Here is a 22,566-nt window from a genome sequence, read left to right as displayed (position 1 = left end):
GTGATTCTATGTAGTGTCCTTTGCTCTGGGAATCCTGTGGAAGGGTATAATGGAATGCAAGAATTCCAAGGATTGTATGACTGAAAGATGCAAGGGGATATAGTTGCTTGGTGATATGGCAATATGACCTGTGACATAGTGTGGCTCTTTCTTGCTTTTGTAGGTGCTATGGCTCTTTTAGCACAGGGTTTTTCATACTAAACATGCAAGTGCTACAAAGGAAAATAATCACTTATTAGATAAAAATTGTATGTGGCTCACCTAGATTTTTATCATTTACAGGAAAAAATAATTTTAATTTCTCCAGTGTGGCTGAGAAAATGTTTTTTTCAGCTGTTCCTACCTATTCTAGCAGGAGATTGAATTCACAGTAATGATTTGTCTCTTTTTTCTGAAAGGTTACACTGGACTGGCAGAAGCAATTGAAAACTGGGACTTCAGCAAACTGGAAAAACTGGAGCTACACAGGCAGCTGTTGAAGGGGATAGAAGCAACAATGCTAGAAATTGATCCTGTAGCAATCATGCCATACATAAACACATGCCTGATAGAGAGGGAGTGTGATGAGATCCTGCAGGTATGGTAAAATCCTGGTCTTTGCCTAGTTTTGCTTCAGAGAGGTGCTGGCTGCCTTGCTTGTGGGATGAATCAGTGCCTGTGTGACAGGTGGCTGGGTGAGGACGATGGCTGGCCACAGGTCTGCCATAATTCCATAAGTTTTTCTTTTCCTATTCTGGAATGGAAAGCCTCAGAAATTTATGGCAGAGAAGGTTTATTAGAGAGACTTTGCCAGACAGAAATTGACAGAATAGCTCTGTGATGTTTCACACCATTTACAAATATTCAAACAAATAGCCTATCTATTGTTATAGCCCAGCTAAGGTTAGTGTGTAACTACACTGCCAGACTTGAAGCTGTAGTGGGTAAATGGCTGAAGTTTATTGTAAAGCTTTGATTCATTGAGAAGGAAGAGCAGTTTTCAACTGAGCATCAAACATAACAAATTCACCCACTCAGCACAGAGCAGTGGGTTTGACTGCTCAGAACCTACAGCAGTTTCTGTTTGTGGTGTGTGCAGATCGGTGAATACAGAAGCAAGGCAGCTGGGATAACAAAACTGATTGAATGCCTCTGTTGCTCGGATAAGGAAAACTGGCCCAAAAATCTTCAGCTGGCATTGGATAATGCAGGATATTACAATGCAAGTGAACCGTGGAATATAAGAGAAGGTAAAATGTGAATTGATTTTATGAGGCTCTTTTCCCATTCTTGTACCAGACAGTAATTTATTTTCTTTTTCAGGAGAATCAGACTTATTTAGAAGGATACCATCAGACTACTTTGTGATCAAAAAAGAAAAACCTTTTAAAATTTCTTTTAAATGTCTTTTATATAAAATGAAATACAAATATTGTCCTACAAACAGGCAGAAATTAGTTTTTGACTATTTTTCCTGCCAAATGGTTAGGCATGGTACCTTTTTTTTGGTAAAGAGAATCAGGCAGAACAGGCTCTGAAAGCATAAAAATAGCCAAATAGTTATCTTCTTTCTTCTCTTATTAATTCAACTTTTGCCATCTTTTTGGCTGCTTGAGTTGTGATAGATGCAATATTTTCTGATAAAATATGACTAGTAATGTGATAGTCTAGAGAGTCACTTCTATGATCCCCAGAGCAGATCATATACCTTTTTCTATGAGAAATCGATAAGCAGCCCTTCCCAAGTTATTATGTTCATATTTTGTAAAAGTGCAAAATTGTCTGTCTTAGACTTTGCTTTTGTCATTGAAATTATTTTGTCATTATCAAATTTTGTCATTGAATTTACCTTTCCCCCCTTGAAAAATACTTGTATAAGTAACCTGCAGCATAGAAGAATTTAGAGAAGAATACATTATTTTGCTCCTAAAAAAGTGATTTTAGATAAAGTGGATAAAGTGGATAAAGTGTATATCTTCATATCTACATTTGCCATCTCCCTAGGTGCTTGTTTGAATTGTTTTTTCATTTAGCAGAATGGATAAGCTATATTTAAGTGGCTTCTTCAACTATATTTCTTATTTTGAAATTTTTTTATCACTGCAGTCAGAGGTTGTAATTTCTTTTCTGGATAACTAATTACTATATATGCATAAAGTTGTATACATAATTAATAAATTTATTAAAATATAGGTTAAATAATACATAACAGTAATACCTATATGTACATAGAAATTATTTTGTGTAGCTGTTGGCAATACATATTATATATTCACAATTGTATTTTTAAAGTTAAAGTTATTACTGTCTTTTGGGGCAGCTTCCTCTAAGATCCAACTCAGTGAAGCCAAAGTCAGCCTACTGGACAAACATTGTCCATATTGGAGACGTTTTACTGCTGGCAGTTAAGAAGAGTCATTACCAGAAATTAATTGCAGATATTGTGTGCTTTCTGGAGCTGGACTGATGTGCAGATCTGTTCTTTCTCCGACTCCAAAAGCAGTGTTTTGTGATCATATGTTCTGTTTGCAAAGAAACTCTTCATGCAGGGCCCTGGGATGGTTCTTTGAGAAAGTATTAATTATAACACCAAAGAAAATTTCTCTTTGGATCATTGTGTAATATAAAGAATATATTCTTACAATTTCTTGGTCCTTTTGCAAGGTTGGGAGTAAGGGAGAGCAAAATCTTGAATTTACAAAGCTTCTTTGAATTTCTAAGAGTTTTTCATGCTTGTGGTAATGTCCATGTTACACAGTGATTTCTTGTCACTAAACACAGAGGATAAACTTTCCTCCCAATCTCTTGCCTCCTTTGTCTTTTGGAAGTTGTTAAATATGCATTGAGCACATGGTTATTCTAAACCCAAGATTCTCAATGGTGTCCATCTTCCTTGAAAAGGAGCCTGTGTGCAGCATCACTTTATGTAGTCTTTTTCTTCCAGCAACCAACTCCTTCACCTTGTTGTCACAGCAAATACATTTTAAAATCATAGGGATCAATAACATGCCTTTTTTCCCATTTATACAGATAATGGCAGACATTGATGGTGAAATGACAGATGTCTCTGAGAATTACTTTGAAACCATGATGACATTTTCTGAAGAAGCAGAATGTGATAATCTGAGCAAAAATCTCTCTTCAGTTTCGGGTAAGTCTTAAGAAGTTAAAAGTTTGTGGTTGGTATTTTCCATTTCCTTAGATTCCTGAAGGACACAGAGGTAGTGTACCACAATGGAAGGTACTGAGGAATTTGTGCAAATCTCTGACTTGATTTAGCTGTCTTCTGTTTTAATGTTTAAAGGATCTCATGCTGGGCTTAGCAACTATTAGGGCTTGCCCCTCATTTATTACATGTCTAGTGAAAAGTTGTTCTGTTACCACATTATCAAAAAAGGTCCCCAAACACCAGCCTGTTGTTTATGAACCTCTTCCCTGATATCATTAATTCACACATGACTTGATATTAACCAGTTTAGAGAACTGAATGTGACTGCAAAGGATCTGTGCAGTGACTGTCATGGCAAATTTTGCTCCACCAGTTATTTCTAGTTCCTGTTCCATAAGTCCAAACACTCTGACAAGACCACAGTTTAAGAAAGTAATAATTTCAAAAGTCTGTAGAGCAGAAGGCTAAAATAAATCCTGTGCATGTATTTGGGGAAAAAATAATCCCTTGTGTTTGCATTCTGAGTTGAAAAAAGACCTGCTGAAGTGAGTGTTGGCAGCCAAGACCTTAAATTATTTCATTTTATGAATCACAGTTGACGAGTAACAAAAGTGTGCCATTAAACTCGCACAAAATTCTTGTTTGGTGCATCTGTCCTGTTAAAAGTCTTGTCTGTCAGAGAATGTTCTGTGTAGACTGCAAGGACGCTTCTACCTTTATCATTTTAGATTGCAACTATATGGGGCACAACATATTTTTCACATTTTTATTGCAGCACTCTTCACAAAAACATTGTTTTATCCTAGAAAGCATCTATGAGTCTTCATCTGTTTATGAACCAAAGAAGGCTTGGAGCTACCAGATTGAGCTTGTACAGCCTGCTTTTGGTGGGAAAAACACATTGATTTGTGCCCCCACAGATAATGAGACAACTATTAGAAAAATTCTCTTGGTGCATATGGCTGCGAAGCATAGGGAATGGTAAAGGTTGAATCAGACTTCTTCAGCCATTTATTTCAAAGCTGTCTTCCTTGCAGTAGATCCAGATCTGCCCTACAATTAATGACCATGGGCAGCACAGATGCTGGCAAGACATGTCTGTTGGCACGTCAGTGCTTGTATTCAGCACATTCAGCATTCATTTCCATGTTCTGACTTCTGCTTTCTCACTCCTCAGAGTGGATTTTTCAGTTTAAGCCAGTCAATAACCATTATATTTAAGAAATTTGCAAGTTGAAGGAAAAATAGGATGAGTTAGCTTGAGGCTCCCCTCTCTTCTCTACTGCAATGCCTACAACATCCAGAGAGGTTAATTTTCCCCTGAGCTCTGGAGGAAAGTGGGATAACAGAGGCAGGGACAGAGAAGAGCCCTGGCACAGCAAGCCTGAGGGCCAAAGGAAAATGAGTGGAAGAGGAGCAAGGCTGCCTGGGGAAGTATGGAAGCTGAAGAGGCCTGGTGTCTATATATATAGTCTGATTTGATGTGAGAGCATATGCTAAGAGTGAAAAACAGACTCAGAGATTTCAAAGAATTCAAATACAGCTGCAAATGGATTTTAATCCCCAGTGACTGCTTATTGGCCTTTACAGACTGAGACTGTGAGAGAGAAAGGGGTGATTCCCCACCTGAGTAAGCAACATGCTTGTGTTCAAATCTGTTCCAAATGTGTTCAAGTCTGGAAGAGTACTGGCCCCTTTGTCAGCTCCCCTTTGTTACAAGGCATTCAGATGAGACAAGCTGCTGCTTACAAATGCACCTTTTCATACTAGTCCTTTACCATTCATGTTTGTTCTTTGAAGGATCTGGAAAAACTTTTGTGGCACTTATGATTAGTGAGCATCACTTGCAAAACATTCCCTCAGGACGAAAGGCAGAAGTTGTCTTCCTTGCAACCAAAGTGCCAGTGTATGAGCAACAGAAAAATGTATTCAGGCAGCATGATGAAAGAAGTGGGTGTCATTCTCCCTGGTGGCTTCCTCCACAGAAAATAAACTGCCTTATAGGTCAGCTGTGGCTAGGGCAAGATGTAATGTGTTTACTGGTGAACAAGAGTGTTTGACAGCAACATTGGGATGATGAGTATCTGCAAGAATGGCATTGCCATGGCAGACTTTGTTTGGAGAGTCTGAAATCTGGTTCTGGAGAGTTTAAGCACTCATTGTTGCACATCTATGGAAATGGTGAAACTATTTCTGTACTGAAAGAGTGAGGTGTGTTTTCTCTTGAGACTCCTTTGACACCTGCTTTCAAAGCTGAGGCAGCTCCTGGCAGTAGCAGTGGGATTCCTCTTGCCATTCTCGGAGTCTCTCTTTTCTAAATGGAAGGACCCAAACTTTGTTTTTTTAACTGCTAGTCAGACAGTGTTAGTCCATCTCTCAGATGGGACTGTGAATTGCTTAGAGGGGCATTAACAACCTATATCTTTGGATTTTGAGGGAACTGGTTACTCAACATTCACATATGTATCCTTGTAGCTATGGGAAAAGGAGACTGCTGGGCAGAAGCAGTCCCATGATTCCAGACGTGTACTCAAAAGGGATGTTATATGTGAACTGACAAATGCAGCTTAAATGTACAAGTTAATCACTCCTCAAATACAATATATTTTTGTTAGTGGTAGTTGAAAATCCAGTTATTTACCCTCAGCTCTTTTTGTTGTTCTCAGCTTCTGTGGTCAAACTGCCAGCTCCAACTCTTTGACATTTGAAACTTAGTAACTGCCTTTCAAGCTTGCTGAAAAGCCCAATTTTCTAGATTTCCATGACCTGCAAGATGCTCTTTTTCTCACCCTGTTTCTTGCATCTTCTTTCTAGATACTCTGTTCAAGGAATTTGTGGTGAAACAGTTGCAAATATCTCTGTAGAAAATGTTATACAGGACAGTGACATCATTGTGCTAATGCCCCAGATTCTTGTGAATAGCATGGAGAAAGGGATTCTTATCTCCCTCTCCATCTTCACTCTGATGATATTTGATGAGTGCCACAATACTACAGGCAACCACCCTTACAATGTGTTGATGACCACATACCTGGATCAAAAATTTGACTCCTCTGCAAACCAGCTGCCTCTGGTAAGGCCCAGCACATCAGTGAGAAACATTAGAGGAAAGTGTTTTGCAATGCAGTCAGCAAAGTCTTGCCTTTTGTGCTGATCCAGTTCAAACTCCCATTTAGCAACAGCTGCAAATGGAAATGGTAGCATCTGGAGCATTTTTTCATTCTTGGACACTTCCAGGCTTTTTTCCCATGTTACATCTTCCCTGCAGCTGTCAAGGAAGACTGATCAAGCATAACAAAGACTGGAGTACTTGAGAGCAAATGGAAGAGCTGAACTGGGAGGAAAGGATGTAATTTAGTAATCTCCTTGTTACCTCTCTGTTGCTGTTTTCTTCCTAATAAAATGGGGGCGCTGCCTCTGCTGGCATGAGGTTTTCATCCAGCTGAGAAGACATCTCTGAATGAATCAAAGGATGGGTCTGGGTGTGGGTTTGCTCTTCCTCTGTATGACAAGTACTGACAGATACACCTCATTATGGATTTAAGTGGCTGGATAGTTTATTTTAAGTTTAAATCCTCTAAGTTTGAATGCCTTGGAGTATGCATGAGAACATACAGGGTGTGATTCTTAAGTTTTTGTGCCTGCTTCTTGTATACTTCTCTTGCCTGTTTTGTTTCCATGTTTTTGAAGATGGTGGCAATTTGGTGACTGGTAACAATGTCTCCTGGTTTTATTCCATTTGTGATGAAGGAGCAACCACTGCTATTCATGTGTGTGCTTGGATTGTAGGTTTAACTGCTTCTGTTGGAGTTGGTAATGCCAAGAGCACTAATGAAACTGTAAAGCACATCTGTACCCTCTACTCCTACCTTGACATGCAGGCCATATCCACTGTCAGAGAGAACAAAGATCTGCAGAGGTTTGGGAAAAAGCCAGAAACACGTAAGCAGGCTTCCTTTTTATTTTCCTGTGAGTTGCAAAGCACCATGATTATGGCAGCTACTAAATTGCCCTTTATTTAGATTAAGATAAAAGCTTAAAACTAAGCTGGAGCTTCATTTCCTGCTAGCTTGGAAGAAGTTTAGGCTTGCAATCTCTTGTCCTGCAGTAAGGCAGTGCCCACTTGGGCATATTTTCTCTTTGCTGTTGAGGCACCATCTCTAGTTTTTATTCAGGTCTGCCAGTGAGGACTGAGGACTGCTTATTCTGTGCACCTGCAGTGCTCATTAACAGTAAACTTGATTGTGATTGCATGGAGCACCATGTGTAGCATTCGTCTAGATAAGAATTTGTTCTGTGCTTCTCAAGGGAATGTTTTACTTACTCAGTACACTGACTTATATTTCTCTTCTCTAGATATCAGATTATAATGCGAGCTCAGAATCACTTTGCAGACATTATCTCTGGTCTGATGTCTGAGACAGAAGTGTTGATGAGGAAGATTTACTCAGTGGGTAACTTGCTGTAATATGCCTGTATTGCAGTTCAGTATTTGATTAAATCAGTGTCAATCCTTATAGGTGCTAGAACAGACACTATTTTTTCACTTCCTTTCTCCTTAATTTTAAGTTACATTTAACCAATATTTCCTAAATAAGAGATTACAGATAAAAGAATCAATATTTTCCTGTTATACCTGATTAGTTTGACAATCATAAACATTTTTACTTAAATTTCAGTCTGCCACATGCAATTAAAAACAGTGTGTTTTTGACACTGTCAGATCCTTCTGAGTTTAAAGAATCTGAAACAAAAGGGCTTGCATTCAAAATGCAGTGGGCTGGATTTCATTGATGAGTAATACCTGTGTGTTCTTATTTAAACATTTCTCCAAATCTTTTACACCCAATCTGTCTCTGTTAGGAAAATAAGAAATGTCGCAGTGGTATTACTCTGAATGTTGTAATTTTTCCCTTACAGCAAAAGTTAATTTTCACACTTGCTGCTCTGACACTTCCTGTATTTTCTCTGGTCTCAAAGTTGCACTTGGAGTTATTTCTAGGGTTGCTCTGGCCACCTTTTCTGGTGGCCATTCTGTCCTCTTTATGCTTCTGGGTACTCCTATTTCTTTTTACCAGGTCTCCATTGTTTTCCTTTGAAAAGCCTTTGAGGTAATGTTTCAGAGTAGGATCTGTGCAACATAAACATCACTGGAAAGAGGATATGGCTGCCCAAGAAAGGAAACAATTGTCAGTAGGGTTCCAGCTTCAGGAGCTACTCTGGTGGGGAGGTTTGCAGAGAGGAGATGCATGATTGTGAAAAGAAAATGGGTCTCATGATCATGAGATTAATTCTATAAGCCTTCAGAAACAAATTGCTCTTTTCTGCTTTTGCAGAGTTCCTAAGTGATGTCCAGTGAGTGGCCTTAATAAAAAAAAATGGAGAGCAGAAGGAGGTATAGAGCAGTGACCCATGAATGGATGTGCTCAGGATCAGCCTTGGTCTCTCCAGCTCTGGATTAAAGGATGTTGTCTGTGTTTAGACTGTTTTTTGCACACTGACTGCAGTGCTTTATACCTGTTTACTTCAGTTCTAGATTTACCCCCTGCCCTCCACTTCCCAGATAATTGAGAGTGAATTATATTCTGGGGCAGGAAGGAGAATTAGAGCACTCACACATTAAAAAAAATCCCCAACAAAACAACCGAAACCCAAGAAGCCTGATCAAAGAACAGACATTTTCAAATTGCAGGTTACATTAAGCAAACACTTCTGAAGCTTACTTTGCATCACAGTTCCTCTTTTATGAATGGCAGCGGCTTCCCTTCTGTGGAACGGTAATGGTTACTGTAGCCCATGAAGCACTCAGGTAGAGTGTGTATGCAGCAAAGAGGTACTGCCTAGTTCTGCCTCAAGGACAGCCCCTGGACAATTTGCTTCTGGACTATTTCATCAATGAATATAAACTGTTCAGAAGGTGGTAATTCAAGGACCATGCAGTTTTTTTGAATACCATGGGCTTCTTACAGGATAATGAACTCTGATTTCATTACTAAGTCCCTGCAGATGTGTGTGTGTGTACACACATTCCTCAGTTGAATTGTACTGGGTTAATTTTAGGGTAACGTCTGGGTATACATTGAAACACAGGGAGTGAAGAAGACAGAGTCAGACTCTTCACAGGTGGTTCCCAGAGGTGGGGCACAAGCAGCAATGGGCACAATCAATGGGCCCAAACAGAAATATTTAAACAACAGGAAGAACTTTTTGCTATAAGGTGGTCAAACACTGTAACAGTTTGCCCAAAGAAGTTGTAGACTCTCTGTCCTTGGAAGTACTCAAAGCCCATTTGAATTGAGTCACCTGCTCTAGGTGATCTGCTTTGAGCAGAGGGTTGAACTAAAGACCTTCACAGGTGCCTTCCAGCCTCAGTTGTTCTGTAATTGTATCATAAAACTCTTCTTTTGCATAGGCTTTTTAGAGCCAATATTAGTGGGAAATGTATTATCCTCTAGCTAATTCTTTTTATTTGTTAATCAAGAGGAATATTTTTTTTTCTCTCCTTTAATAGATACCATCCCCCAAATCAACAAGAATTACTTTGGAACACAGAGATATGAACAGTGGATAGTTTCCACTCAGAAGAAATGCAGACTATTGTAACTGGGAGATAAGGAGAAGGAGAGCAGTATTTGTGGAGAGCTCTTCATTGTACTGAACACTTGCAGGTAAGTGTGTATCCTCTTTCCTTCCATACAGACGTAGAGTCATTCTGTTCCTTCTGTTAAAGGTATGTTCACCTAGAAGCAGACATTGAGCCAATTGTCCTATTTAGATTTGTAGAACATACACAGAGTTGGAAGGGACCCCCAAGGATCATTGAGTTCAGCTCCTGTCTCTGCAGAGGATATGCTCACCATGACCCCAAGAGCATTGTCCAAGCACTTCTTGAACTCTGTCAGACGGGGGTTGTGACCACTTCTCTGGGGAGCCTATTCCAGTGCCCAACCAGTCTCTGGATAAAATCCTGATATCCAACCTAAACCTCCCCTGACTCAGCTTCCATGAGTCCTGTCACTGGTCACAATAGTGAAGAGATCTGTACTTGCCTCTCCACTAAGTGAGGATGTTGAAGACTGCAGCAAGCTAACACAGGCTAAAGCATAAGGCAGGTAAGAGCTGTTTCTGTGATACTCACCAGGGACAGATTAGTGCAGAGGAGACTTTGCAATGCTTGTTTGCAACTCTTAATCTAGCTAAATAAAATTTGTGTTCATCCCACCCAGTGGAAAATGAGGCCTAAATGCTTGTGTCTCTTTCCAAGAAGAAATTCAACTATGCTCTCATTATCAGTGAAGATGCCCACATCAAAGATGCTTTAGCCTACCTAAATGAATTTTTCACAGATGTAAAAAATGGACCATTTACAGAGGTAGAGAAGCAGCTGACAAAGAAATTTCAAGGTGTTTCCCACAGTACTTGTGACATTTGTAGGGGAGATGAGAGCTTATGGTAGTCCAGATGGACCGGGATGGTCCAGATGTATTCTTCAGAGTAGGTGCAGTTGTTTTTCCAGAAACTGCACTTTCCAGAAGATGTGGTGACTGCATGGGTGCAAGTGCAGTGTTAGGGTAGGTGGGGGAGGACTGAATTTCTGGGACTGTAAGCTTCTAGTGCAGAAGCAGATAAAATAGTAATAATTGTAGCTGGATGTCACAGACATCTTTTCACTAAAAATCCTTTCTTTGGGATTTTTCCTTCTGAGAAGCTAAGAGGCCTCAGAGACAGAATGTAAACAATGGATATCTGCTCTTGTGGAATGCAACAGGTCCACCTGTGGCCCATCTTGGATGTTTCTAATTAATGGCCAATCAAGGACCAAGCTATCTTGGACAGAGTCTGAGAGAGCTGCCTCTGTTATCATTCTTTTATTTTCTATTCTTAGCTTAGTTAGCATCTGAGAAAACCTGTCCTTTTTCTTTTTAGTATAGTCATAATGTAATATATATATCATAAAATAATAAATCAAGCTTTCTGAACATGGAGTCAAAGTTCTCGTCTCTTCCTTCACCTGAAAACCCGGTGACCATGGTCACAGCTGGATGCTGTAGTAAGCTCTTACATGCCTGTCTTGGAGATAAGGCAACAGTGCCTGTAAGGCTGTGCCCCACAAGTAGGAGGATGGTCTACAATCATGGGTGTTGGTAGCATTAGATAAGCCAACATACACTGCTCGGTGCACCGCCTAGCCTCCTGGCCAGTCGCAGTCTTCTGGGGAGAAGCAGGTGGCCCTTGTACTTTTCTTATTGAAAGTCAGAGGTTGTCACTGTTTCCTGGCCTGATTTAGTTAGCAGTGGGCTATATTCCAGCCTGTGGTCTGGTGTATTGCAGTGTTGACTGCAATTTTAAATCACTGGTCTGTCTCCCCTTGAGTTTCAGTTGTTTTCTTAGAAGAAATAGTGCAAGAGCTGAGTTTGTTTTGTTGCTGTCTTTTGACACACAGTATATCACAGAAATTCTCATGTCAGTTTGCTACAAAATGTGAGATATTCATAATTTGTTTTTTTCTGGGGATTTTGTTGCATTTAACAGATTTCCCTGCTTGCATCTGAAAAAACGGAATAGAAAATAAAAAAAGAAGCTAAAGATAATGTGTGCTGTCTGAAAGTAGGTTTGTGGGGGAATTCTGCTTTCTGCATTAAAAAAGGTAAATTTTTCAAGAAACCATTTGGTTTTTTTTCTTTCAGAGAAAGAACAAGAGCTGACTGCCCTTTCAAAAGATGAGTCAAATGAGAATCCAAAGTTGGAAGAGCTTGCTTGCATCCTGGATGAAGCATACCACTATAACCCAGAGACTTGCACTATTCTCTTTGCCAAGACAAGAGCCTTAGTAGCTGTATGACATTTGTTTTTAAAACTCCTAAAATGGGAAGTGGGAAAATAAAATGAGTCATCATATTACCCTTCCCATTTTGATCTGAAATAGAAAAATGTGCATGTATTTGATCCTTCTAATTTATTTTACTGTGTCTACCTAAGCCCTGATGCTCTGAGGCAGGATGTGTGAGGTTTTTTTCTTTTTCTGAAAACTACAGTACAGCTATGGTGTCTTTCATGATGTCTAACTACATGTTGTAGTTGACCATTAAGCCATCAGATTTTATTTTAAGCCTAAAGTGAGTTACAATAATATGTAAGATGTTTTAATGTTTTAAGAGTTTTGGCTTCAAGGTAGTGGTTTTATGAATCAGCAGCTCTACTCCATTACTGGCTGCACATCAGGAGGTATTTATACATTTCTCTAAGGGTTCCTATAGACCTAAAGAAGGTTTGTGCCCTAGCACCTGTTTTTGATCAAGACAAGAATCTAGGCTGCATGATAGTTTTTTCCCCCTTACAATACCTTGCTCCCAGAAAAGGTTCGTGCTTGACATTGATGTGCTGCTAATCATTAGCATGAGTAGATTAAAACATTTACTGGAAATACCAGCTCTGTCTACTATAAACAGATTTATCAGCTGAATGACCCAGGCCCCCTTTCTATCCTTTTCATTCAGACATACTGGATGAATTGCAGACCAGAAAAAAATTAAAAGCAGGCTAAAGTCCAAACTAACAACACCAAGCATCTGCTGGCAGCTTTCCATTTTAGACTTAAAGGCTTACAGTAGCTTGGCTGAATTTTATTCTTCTGTAAGAGCAGTTTGAATGTGCTACTGTCACTGTGTAGTAGAAGCCCAGTTTGTAAATAGCAACTACTTTCCTTTGATGCTAGAGGTGTAGAATTCAGTGACCTGTTATTTTATAAGAGAAAAATGTCAAATTTTTAGCAGTGAAAGGCTGCTTGCTCTCTAGCCAGCCTTTAAGTTTCTACCTATCACAAACTAGCATTTCATCTGCACAGGGAATCTAACTCACTGATTTGCTCTCCAGGCTTTGAAGAAGTGGATAGAAGGAAACCTTCTTCTTAGCCACATAAAGCCTGATGTGTTGATGGGTAAGGGAAGAAGAGATCAGAAAACAGGTATTCAGATTTGCACTAAGATATGCTAAATCACTGGTGGCTATGCTGCTATGTTCTGCTTTTCCTGTGTACATCTTCTGTGCCCTTACAACAGAGGAAGGTCATGCAGGTTTGCATTTGCATTCTTCCATATTGGGAAGACCTTGAATAGATCCTAAGGAGATGTTTGCATTTTCTGTCCAGAACCTTTGGTTAAAGCAGCAGTAACACTGTGAACAATACTTTTCTGCATGATTCTTCTGCTGGTTGAAAAGCAGTTTAGAAACTTCACTATCATATCTTCTTGTGATTAATTCTCATATTATCTCTGTTGCTTTTATAGATCCCTCTCTTATGTTGTGTTGGATGGCAGAAAGACATTTTAAGGTATAATAGAAGCTACAGCTAAAATGAATTGCCTATGGCGTAAGTTCAGAGTTAGGTCGGGTTTTAACTAACTAAGCTGCATGGGTGTCTCCAATAAAGATCATCTGGGTGTTGTGTCTAAAATGGTGTTTCCCAGGTTGATAATTCCTGTGACATATCAATAGGATTCCCTGGTCAGTGGGTATGATATACATCCAGCTGCATATTGAACTTGAAGTAGTTTTCCAGATCAAAAGGATGTACTAATTTCTAATCACTTAAGTAAAAGCAAATACGGTATCTTGCTCAAGGAGCTCTTCAGTGTTTTTTTGCTGACACAGTTTCTTGGTAATGCAGAAGGGTGTACTGGATGCATTCAGAAATAACAAAGACATCAGACTGTTAATTGCTACATCTGTTGCTGATGAAGGCATTGATATTACTGAGTGCAACCTTGTGGTGCTCTATGAATACTTCAGAAATGTCACCAAAATGATCCAAGTCAGAGGTATGGAATTTCAGAGCTATTACTGTAGAAACCCGTTTTGGCCTAGAAATGGACATGAAATGCTACTAAATGGCATCTTGGAAATACTGTAGCAATACATGCTTGCCTTGCTGTTCTTTCTCTGTGCTTTAGAGCAAAGTCAAGTGAATGATGGGACATGATAAATTTGTTCACAGATCCAAGTCCTTGATGCTGTCTGACTGACAACAGGTAAATAGCCATGCTGCACAAGGTTATTGAACTGTTGAGGACTGATACCTCAAGTTGACAATTGCATATAAGCAGAACTATGGCTAGAAGAACTGTTGTCAGAAATATTACAAATCATTCTGTGACAATTTACAAAGGACTGCTGCAATGGAATTTCTTGTATTGCCTTGGCTTCTGAAGGCCTTCCCCAGCCTGGTGGTTTATTACCAACTCAACTACTCCCAGGTACATGAGGCGTTCACCCGTGCAGATTTCTAATATTCCGGACCAAAAGAAAGACACCCTGTGTCTGTCTTCCCTGCTTGTCCAGAGAAGTCTGTTGTGACTTCGGCCCTAAATTTGGTGATTTTACAGTATGGCCAGTAGAGGGGAATGAAGAGCCACACTAAATCCTGATTTCTGCCTCACATTCCTAAGTGGCGTAAAACTGCCTGCTCTTTTAAGGGTGCATCTGCAATCTTTTTTCCTATTTCCCAAGCAGTCAACATCATAATTTAATGTGATTTCCATTGTACTTACTCTGTACGCTACTTTGTGTATTGCGACCTTCTTATCTGTGTTTTGTAATGAAATAATTGGCCCAAAATTGACTTTTAGGGATGAAAGGATAGTGTTTTTTATTAAGAAGCCATCAAAGATGCAAAGAAGAGAGGTTATGTCAGTTTCAAACCACAGTAATGATTTTTGTGGAGTAAAAGCTCAAAGGCAAATGTGAACTCTTTTTATAACCGAAATACTGCTAAACTGGTATGAGATCCCTGAATTTTGTCTTTGTCACAGCTTTAATAAACAGGCAGGCAGTAGGCATAGTCAGGTAGAAGAGAAGGTGCTTGCTGTTGTTTTCTGTGTTCTTGTCAGCACAATATTTCCAATTCCTTAGGTTTTTGTGATATATGGGGATTTTGGGTCTTTTTAGACACCAATTAGCAGGGCTGAAAACTAACTGAGAAAGACTGAGATGAAGTTTTCTCCTTTACATTTTTTTACATAACAAGAAGACAGCAAGATGCTACACAAAAATTGTATTTTAAAGCATGCCTGAACTCAGCACAGGGAGGCCACAGAAGCAGACAATATAGTACTGGCTAGGGTATATCCATGAGGATACCTGGAAGGGGGCATCTTGTTCTGGTTCGTTTTTGAAGAATGCTCTTCAGAATTGTCTGAATCTGAACACTGCAAACAAAAGCAGCCCTACAGACGGTGCTTAATAGTCTCGTGGCAGAGCAGTCACTTCTGCACATGTTGTTATGAGTAACTAAAGAGCGTAAATGTGTTGATATGTAGGTCGTGGAAGGGCAAGAGACAGCAAGTGCATCCTTGTGACAAGTAAAACAGAAGTAGTTGAGAATTAAAAACTAAACAGTTACAAGGAAGAAATTATGAATGCAGCTATTGAAAAGCTACAAAACTGGGATGAAACAACATTTGCAAGAAAGGTTTGTGATTTGTGCAATTTTCATACTCAAATTTTAAAGGCATAATCTGTATCAACCTTCACCTACTAGGGCTCTATGTGGGGCCAAGTGATAACCCAAGGGAAATGTTCATTGCACTTGATTTCTCACAAAGTCTAGGTCAGCAGAGAAGGGATACTGTGTACTGCCATTTTGTGAATATCAACTGTACAGTAACTGCAAAAAACTTAAGAGTGAGAGGTAGAATTTATGACCTGTTGCTTATGGAAAGAGGACTCATGAGTATGAGGCCTTGGGCACAGTATACAAAGATATTGTGATGTTTTCCAGCTGAAAATCAGGAGGGCCAAATCCCAACTGGATATTCATATGGAGCATCACCAAGGGCTAAGGAGGAATCCCCATTCTTTATTGGATATATCACATAGGGACAAAGATGAAAAGACTGAGGCTCTTAATGCCTTGTTTGCCTCTGTAAGACTGGTTGCTCTCAGGATATCTAGCCCCCTGAGCTGGACGACAGAGATAGGGAGCAGGATGAAAGCCCCATAATCCAAAAGGAAGTGGTTAGTGACTTGCTACACCACTGCGACACACACAGTTTTATGGGGGCAGCCGGGATCCACCCAAGGGTAGTGAGAGAGCTGGTGGAAGAGCTCGTCAATCCACTTTCTAGCACTTTTCAGTCCTGGATAATCAGGGAGATCCCAGGTGATTGGTGGTTGGTCAGTGTGACCACTCATCTACAAGAAGGACCAGGAAGATGCAGGGAACTACAGCCCCATCAGCCTGACCTCGGTGCCAGGGAACATTAGGGAGCAGATCACCTTAAGTGTATTACCCATCACGTACAGGACAACCAGGGATCAGGCCCACCTGGGAAGGGCTCATGAAAGGCAGGTCCTACCTGAGCAGCTTGATTTTCTTCTGGGACAGTGTGGCCTGCTTAGTGGATGTGGGGAAGGCTGTGTTTGGTGTCTCTCTGAACTTCAGTAAGGATCTTGACACCATTTCCCACAGCATTCTCCTGGAGAAACTGGCAGTTCATGGCTTGGATGGGTGCAGTCTTTGCTGGTTAAAAAATGGCTGGGCCCAGAGAGTGGGAGTGATTGGAGTTAAATACAGCTGGTGGCTGGTGTCAGTGATGTTCCCCAGGGCTCAGGGAAGCCTGGAATAAGGCAGTGGCAGGTACTACTAACTCACTATGATTTGTGAGTCCAAGGGGGTATGGGAGAGCTAACTAACAGAGCTCTCCCATACCCCCTTGGACTCACAGATCATCCTGTGTTTCTAGACAAGGTTTCAGAGATTGAGCTGTGCAACAAAGGGTGCCCAAGGCCCCTGGTCTTTACGACATTTCTTCTCCTACCCCCAAGGCTTGGTGCAGTTGCTCCTACTTCTTCTTGGAGGATTCCATTCCTGCATTTGGTTCTCAGCTACAGGCTGTGCATTGTTCCTTCTTTCTCTGCCTGCAGTTTCTGCGGTCTTTGTAGATTTCTTTCCAAACTGCGAGATTCCCAGAGCAGCAGTGTTATTGTGCTGTAGAGTCTCACATGACTTAAGGATTCACCTTGACATACCAGCCTTAAGACCAGAGGGGCTGTTGGGGGTTAGAGGGGAGGAAGGAGCAAACAGCATAAATGCTGTTCATCACATAGTCTCATTCTAGCCCTGCATTCTAAATTGACAAATGTACCCTGTTCTGTCTTGGTATGAGTTGACAGAACAGAACAGAAGTGTGTTTCATTTTGTGCGCTTTAAGTAATAAGTTCCTAGATGTTACATGCCCAAAGTCACATTTAGGCTGACAGTGGGACTTCATTTCATAACGATCTTGATTTTTATTTATTTATTGCAGATACATGGCCTGCAAATGAAGGAAAAGATGCTACAAGATTCCAGGAAGAACAAAACAAAACAAGAAATAGTAGAAGGGAAAAAAAATCTTTTGTGTGGAAATTGCAAAGCATATGTCTGCAGTACAGATGACATCAGAATTATAAAGGTATGTTTTCTTCTATAAAGGAACCTATATCCATGATCACCAGGGAAGTCAGCATTATTGAACTAACTGCATTGTTTATCAGTGTGGAAGTGGGCTATTTTGTGCAAACTGGAGGAGAATAGAAATTCTGAGTAAATCAGTAAACCACAGGAACAGTTGAGATGACTTCTAGTAGTATGATATGATATGATATGATGTAATATGACATTATCCAAGGTGTGTAAGTATGGGATGTGGTAGGAATCAGTTTAGTTTTCCTGAAGCCCTTCGGAAGCCCTTCTGACGAATTTTGTGGAAAACCCCCTGATCTTCAACTACATAACCTTCTAGAATTACTGCTGGATATTTACTTTCCTGATTAGCATCAGATGGAAGTCTCTCTGCTGTTGAGATATTTCTCCCACAATTTCTGTTGACTGAAAATTATCTACACAAAGTACTGGGATCAGCTTACAAACTCCTTGTCTTATGGGTCAAGTCTGAGTTTTGAAAAGCAAGGTAAATCATGGTTTCACAGGAAAAGCCCTACAGTTCTTCAGTATTATTTTGTTTTCCATTCTGTAGGTGCAGTTCACATTGCTTCTATGTATATCCTAGGGACATTATGATTGTACTCTTTCTAAACATGAATCATTTCTTTGTAGACGAAAGAAGGCGATAATCTTTACACGCGGAAAGTGGTGATCATGGAAGAGAGGCTCTTCTGAGGACTTTGAGCCCTTATAGTTCTGCTTTTTTGTTCTTTTGAAGCTGCTTCTATTTGTGCTTCTCTGAAAAGTACACATGCAATGTCACGAGGGGCCTCAGGTCACAGCTGAGCATTACCATGGCTGCCTTCAGGCCCTTGCCAAATTTTTGTTTGTTTTTATCAGCTGCTTTTGGAATGTAGAGGGTGCTCACTATAGCTGAGCTATTCCCAACTCTGCAAGGAGTTTGGAATAGCTCAGCTTTGTGAAAACTTGGTTACATTTCTTTGACAAAAAACAAGGACTATCTAAAGCACCTTTGACTTTTACTGTATTTTGTGCTCCTGGCTTATCACCTATACCTGTGCAAATAGAGCCAAGAGTTCAGAAAACTCTTCAGTAAGTGGTTTTGCTTAGTACTCTGCAAATAACACCTCAGTTTTTTAAATAGTCCCTACAAACTGCAATTTCAGAAGATCTATCATTTTCAGACCTAAGCTCAGATTGTAAATATGCTTTCAAATAAGGCTGTTAATTTCTTTAATATTTTATTATCTATATTATAAACAATAACTGTAACTCCTTCATCATTTTAGGGTTATTTTTTCTACCACTCTGAAGTAATTGCATGACCCCTCATGGAAAACAGGAGTCTCTCAAACTTGTCCATTGTCTGAATTACTCTCTTAGTTTCAGGGACGTGGCTCAAATGCTGCAAACACAGTTTTTAAAAAGCTTACTAAGTTCAAACATGTGTAAGCTGGTAACTGGGGATACACAGTAATTTTTTTTTTGTTTTGATAAGCCCAGGTCTGGGTCTTTCTAGTACCTGGTATTCCATGAATGGGGGAAAAAAAGAGCAATGAGCCAAAGAGGCTGGAAAGTGAGCCTCCTGGATGACAGCAAGTGCCTTAACAGGGAGAATATGTATTTGAGGAGGGAAGGGGAATGACAACAAAAAACGAGGAATGTTGTTTCTAATATTAAGTGTTTCTGGCATGTGTTTCAGGTATCTCATCACACTGTCTTAGGTGATGCGTTCAAGGAGCAAAGCCCCACAGGAAACCTTTTCAGTTTGATGGTTTTGAGAAAAAAAGCAACATGCATTGCCGAAATACTGAGTGTCAGCATGACTGGGGGATCATAGTGAAGTACAAGATATTTGATAATCTACCAGTCATCAAAATCAGAAGCTTTGTACTAGAGGATGTTGAAACAGGGACACAAATGGATTTTCAGAAATGGAAAAGTATTAATTTGTCTTTGAAGGAGTTTGATGAAGAAACATCCAGCTGAACTCAACATTTTAATGGATATATTGTTCTAGGGCACTATGCTGAAATAGCAGCAATGATCAATGATCAATTTTCTATAAAAACTTTTGTTCTTTATGCTAGGTCCCTCACCCACATCTGGCTAGATCATAAAAGGCTGGTAAAGCCACTAAAACCAGTATTTGCTATATAATCAAATATTTCACCAGTAGTTTCACTAGAAGGACAAATATGTGCCCAGGTGTATAGATAAAAATAATTATGGCTAAGAGCAACCTGGTCTGAAAAAATATAAGATCAAGTTGAGTGACTAACACCCAACTTTAGGTAACAGGCCTTCAAGAATTGAGATGCGAATCAGCCTCTTCTTTGGTACTGCTAATGTGTAGTTGGATTGCACATCCTTGTGAACAACATGGTTTACTAGCACTTCAGGCAGTACTCTAGCTACTTTTGAAACTTTTAAAAAAGTTACTTTTAACGTTTTAGATGTTGATATATAAAATTGAAAGAAAAATGTCCAGTAACTTTTCTGTAAGGAAGATACTACATCTCTTAAATCTATCTTTAATAGGAAATGCTTCCGCAACAGTAAGAAATGCAGTAGGGCAGAGCCCTCTTGGCGATTCATCCTTGTGATTAAAATGGTAGCACTTTTTTATATCACTGCACCTTGATCAAGTTGCTGTTGTCCAAGTTGCAGAATGGGCACCCTCCTGTGCTGCTGAACTGAACAAGTCCTAATAGGGACAAAGCGCCCTGGATCATGGGAGGAGGTTCAGTTTTGACGGGGATTAGCACTTACCTGGACGCCCTGTTTCATGGACTGTCACCTAAAATCTCTCAAGACACTGGAAATACTGTAAGCTTCCTATCAGAACTGATCTAGCATTCTTACAAAGTATAGGCATTAGTGTATTCAAATCTGTCCTCTTTACCCAGATCCCAGACTTCCCTAGGAAAAACAGAAATTCCTACGGAGTTATGAAATGTTGTACTTGAACACTTAAAAGCACCTGCTGATTCCACACATCTTCAGTGAGCTCAGTATTCAGTATTTCTGGAACAAAAACCAAATGTATTTTATGTTCACTTAGTGTATTTGACAATGTGGTAAGGTATGTGCAAGAATTATGTTACAAAACACCAGAACTGATTTAAAAAAACCCAAAACCAAAACACAATCCCCCCACCCCAAACCTAATTTAAGAGTTAAAAAATATGAACCTAAATTTATGAGTTCAAAAATTAATTTAAACTGCCTAAATCCTACTTAGTGAGGCTTGTGGTGTTCTTGTAAAATATTGTGTGGCATTAAAAGCGAAAGAACTTTGTAAGCACTGCTTCATGTTCCACCTCAATCCATGGCTTTTACTGTGAAAGCTGTATGCACTGTACAGGAAGGCTGAATCTCAATCCTACAGTAACTTCCTCTGTACTTAGTTTTTACCTAAAAGGAAACACAGAACAATGAATTAAGATGATTTATGGTTTAGATAATGCCTCCCCTCCAAAAATACTAGGAACAAAATACTTTTGAAGAAGGCTGATTTAGCACTGTCAGATTGAAACATGGAAAAATCACAGTTCTTAAGTACCAAGTTGCTCTGTGAAAGGACCATCTGCTTTGGGACTTTTGGCATTAAAAAAAAATCAGTCCAAAATTCCAGTTTATAGTAGTAACTACTGGGCAGTTGAACTTGAAAGGTTTTGATATTTTCCTATAGTTAAAACACAAGGATTTCAGACTAAAACTTCGCAATTCAGCCTAAGTAAGTACTAAATGTTGATGGGATAACATATTAATAAGAATTTAGCTTGATACAAGAAGCCTTTCTTTCAATACACTGCTTCAGTGAAGGTGGGAGGGTGGGGAAGAACACCAGCACTCTATTTGGCCTTTGAGAATATCTGTTTTTTTTGAAAAAAAACCCTGAAGCTGAAATTGCATAATTCTTACTAAGATTACTACCATATTAACTATATTTGCAGAATCATAGAACAGCTATGGTTGGGAGGGACCTCTAAAGGTCATTTTGCAACCCAAGGAATTGCCCAGGACAATGTCCAAATGTCCAGACAGCATCTGAACATCTCCAAGGATGGAGACACCAAGACCTCTCTTGGCAATCTCCTCCCACTGGTGCTTGGTCCCTCAGAGTGAAGAAGTGTTTCCTGTTGTTCACAGGGAACATCCTGTGTTTCACACTGTTTGAGCCCACTGCTTCTTGCTCTGTCATAAAGCAACACTGAAAAGAGCCTGGCTGCAGATTCTTTTGTGCCCTCCATTCAGATATTTGTACACAAACAGCAGAGATATCCCTGAACTACCCCATCACTGGACTAAACAGACATGGCTTTCAGCTTCTCCTCATGAGAGACACTTCAGACCCTGCAGGATTGTGGTGGGCCTCTGATGGATTTACTAGAGGAGCCACTATCAAGCAATAGCCTGTTTCAGGTACAGCGCAGTCTTTGTGCCCTCCTGAAGTCTCTTATTTCATAACTGTTTTAACAGTTGGTTTTTATCCAGAAACAGCCAAACCCGACTACACTAAAAACATATTAGGAAATTACTTTGAAGTAATTTCTCCACTATATTAATTGTTGTGGCGGTTGCTGTAAATACAGTTAAGAGTGAGAATTGTTTATCTCTGAGTAAGAGTGGTTTATCCCTGTAAATATATTCACATGGCACTGTTGATTGGGCAGTCACTGACTACATTGAGTGCATGAGTGTAATTACTGGTTGCTAACTGACATAGAAATTGCTGATGAGGATCTTGAAAGTGTAGAGATTGTCTCCTTGATGGCACAAAACAGATGGAATTGTACCATGCCAGTATTCTCTTAGCTTACAGAAGACTCCCAGTATCTGACAGTATTTGTATTCATTCTAGCTCATGCAAACTTGTCAAAGAAACTAGAATTAAAATAAATGGAAAGTCAAGACTCCTATGATCCTGTTCCTACAGGGACAATAAGAAGATTGTAAGCTGAAGTTTTGC

General features: G+C 39.8%; 1 protein-coding gene across 1 annotated transcript; it reads left to right on the top strand.

The window, feature by feature from the left end:
- Positions 1-398: 398 nt before the first annotated feature.
- RIGI (RNA sensor RIG-I) lies at positions 399-22,484 on the top strand. Its single transcript, XM_077171280.1, is given in 19 exon segments — positions 399-577; positions 1,079-1,229; positions 3,010-3,016; positions 3,018-3,130; positions 3,955-4,066; positions 4,947-5,102; positions 5,963-6,219; positions 6,929-7,094; positions 7,505-7,602; positions 9,660-9,794; positions 9,797-9,816; positions 10,416-10,551; positions 11,836-11,984; positions 13,022-13,114; positions 13,797-13,965; positions 15,463-15,614; positions 17,452-17,598; positions 19,294-19,330; positions 19,333-22,484. Coding segments are annotated over 19 exon segments (2,427 nt in total). The 5' UTR covers positions 399-496; the 3' UTR covers positions 19,581-22,484.
- Positions 22,485-22,566: the final 82 nt, after the last annotated feature.

Source organism: Agelaius phoeniceus, chromosome Z (assembly GCF_051311805.1).
Source record: "Agelaius phoeniceus isolate bAgePho1 chromosome Z, bAgePho1.hap1, whole genome shotgun sequence".
Lineage (NCBI taxonomy): Eukaryota > Metazoa > Chordata > Aves > Passeriformes > Icteridae > Agelaius > Agelaius phoeniceus.
This window is presented reverse-complemented; position numbering and strand designations above follow the sequence as displayed.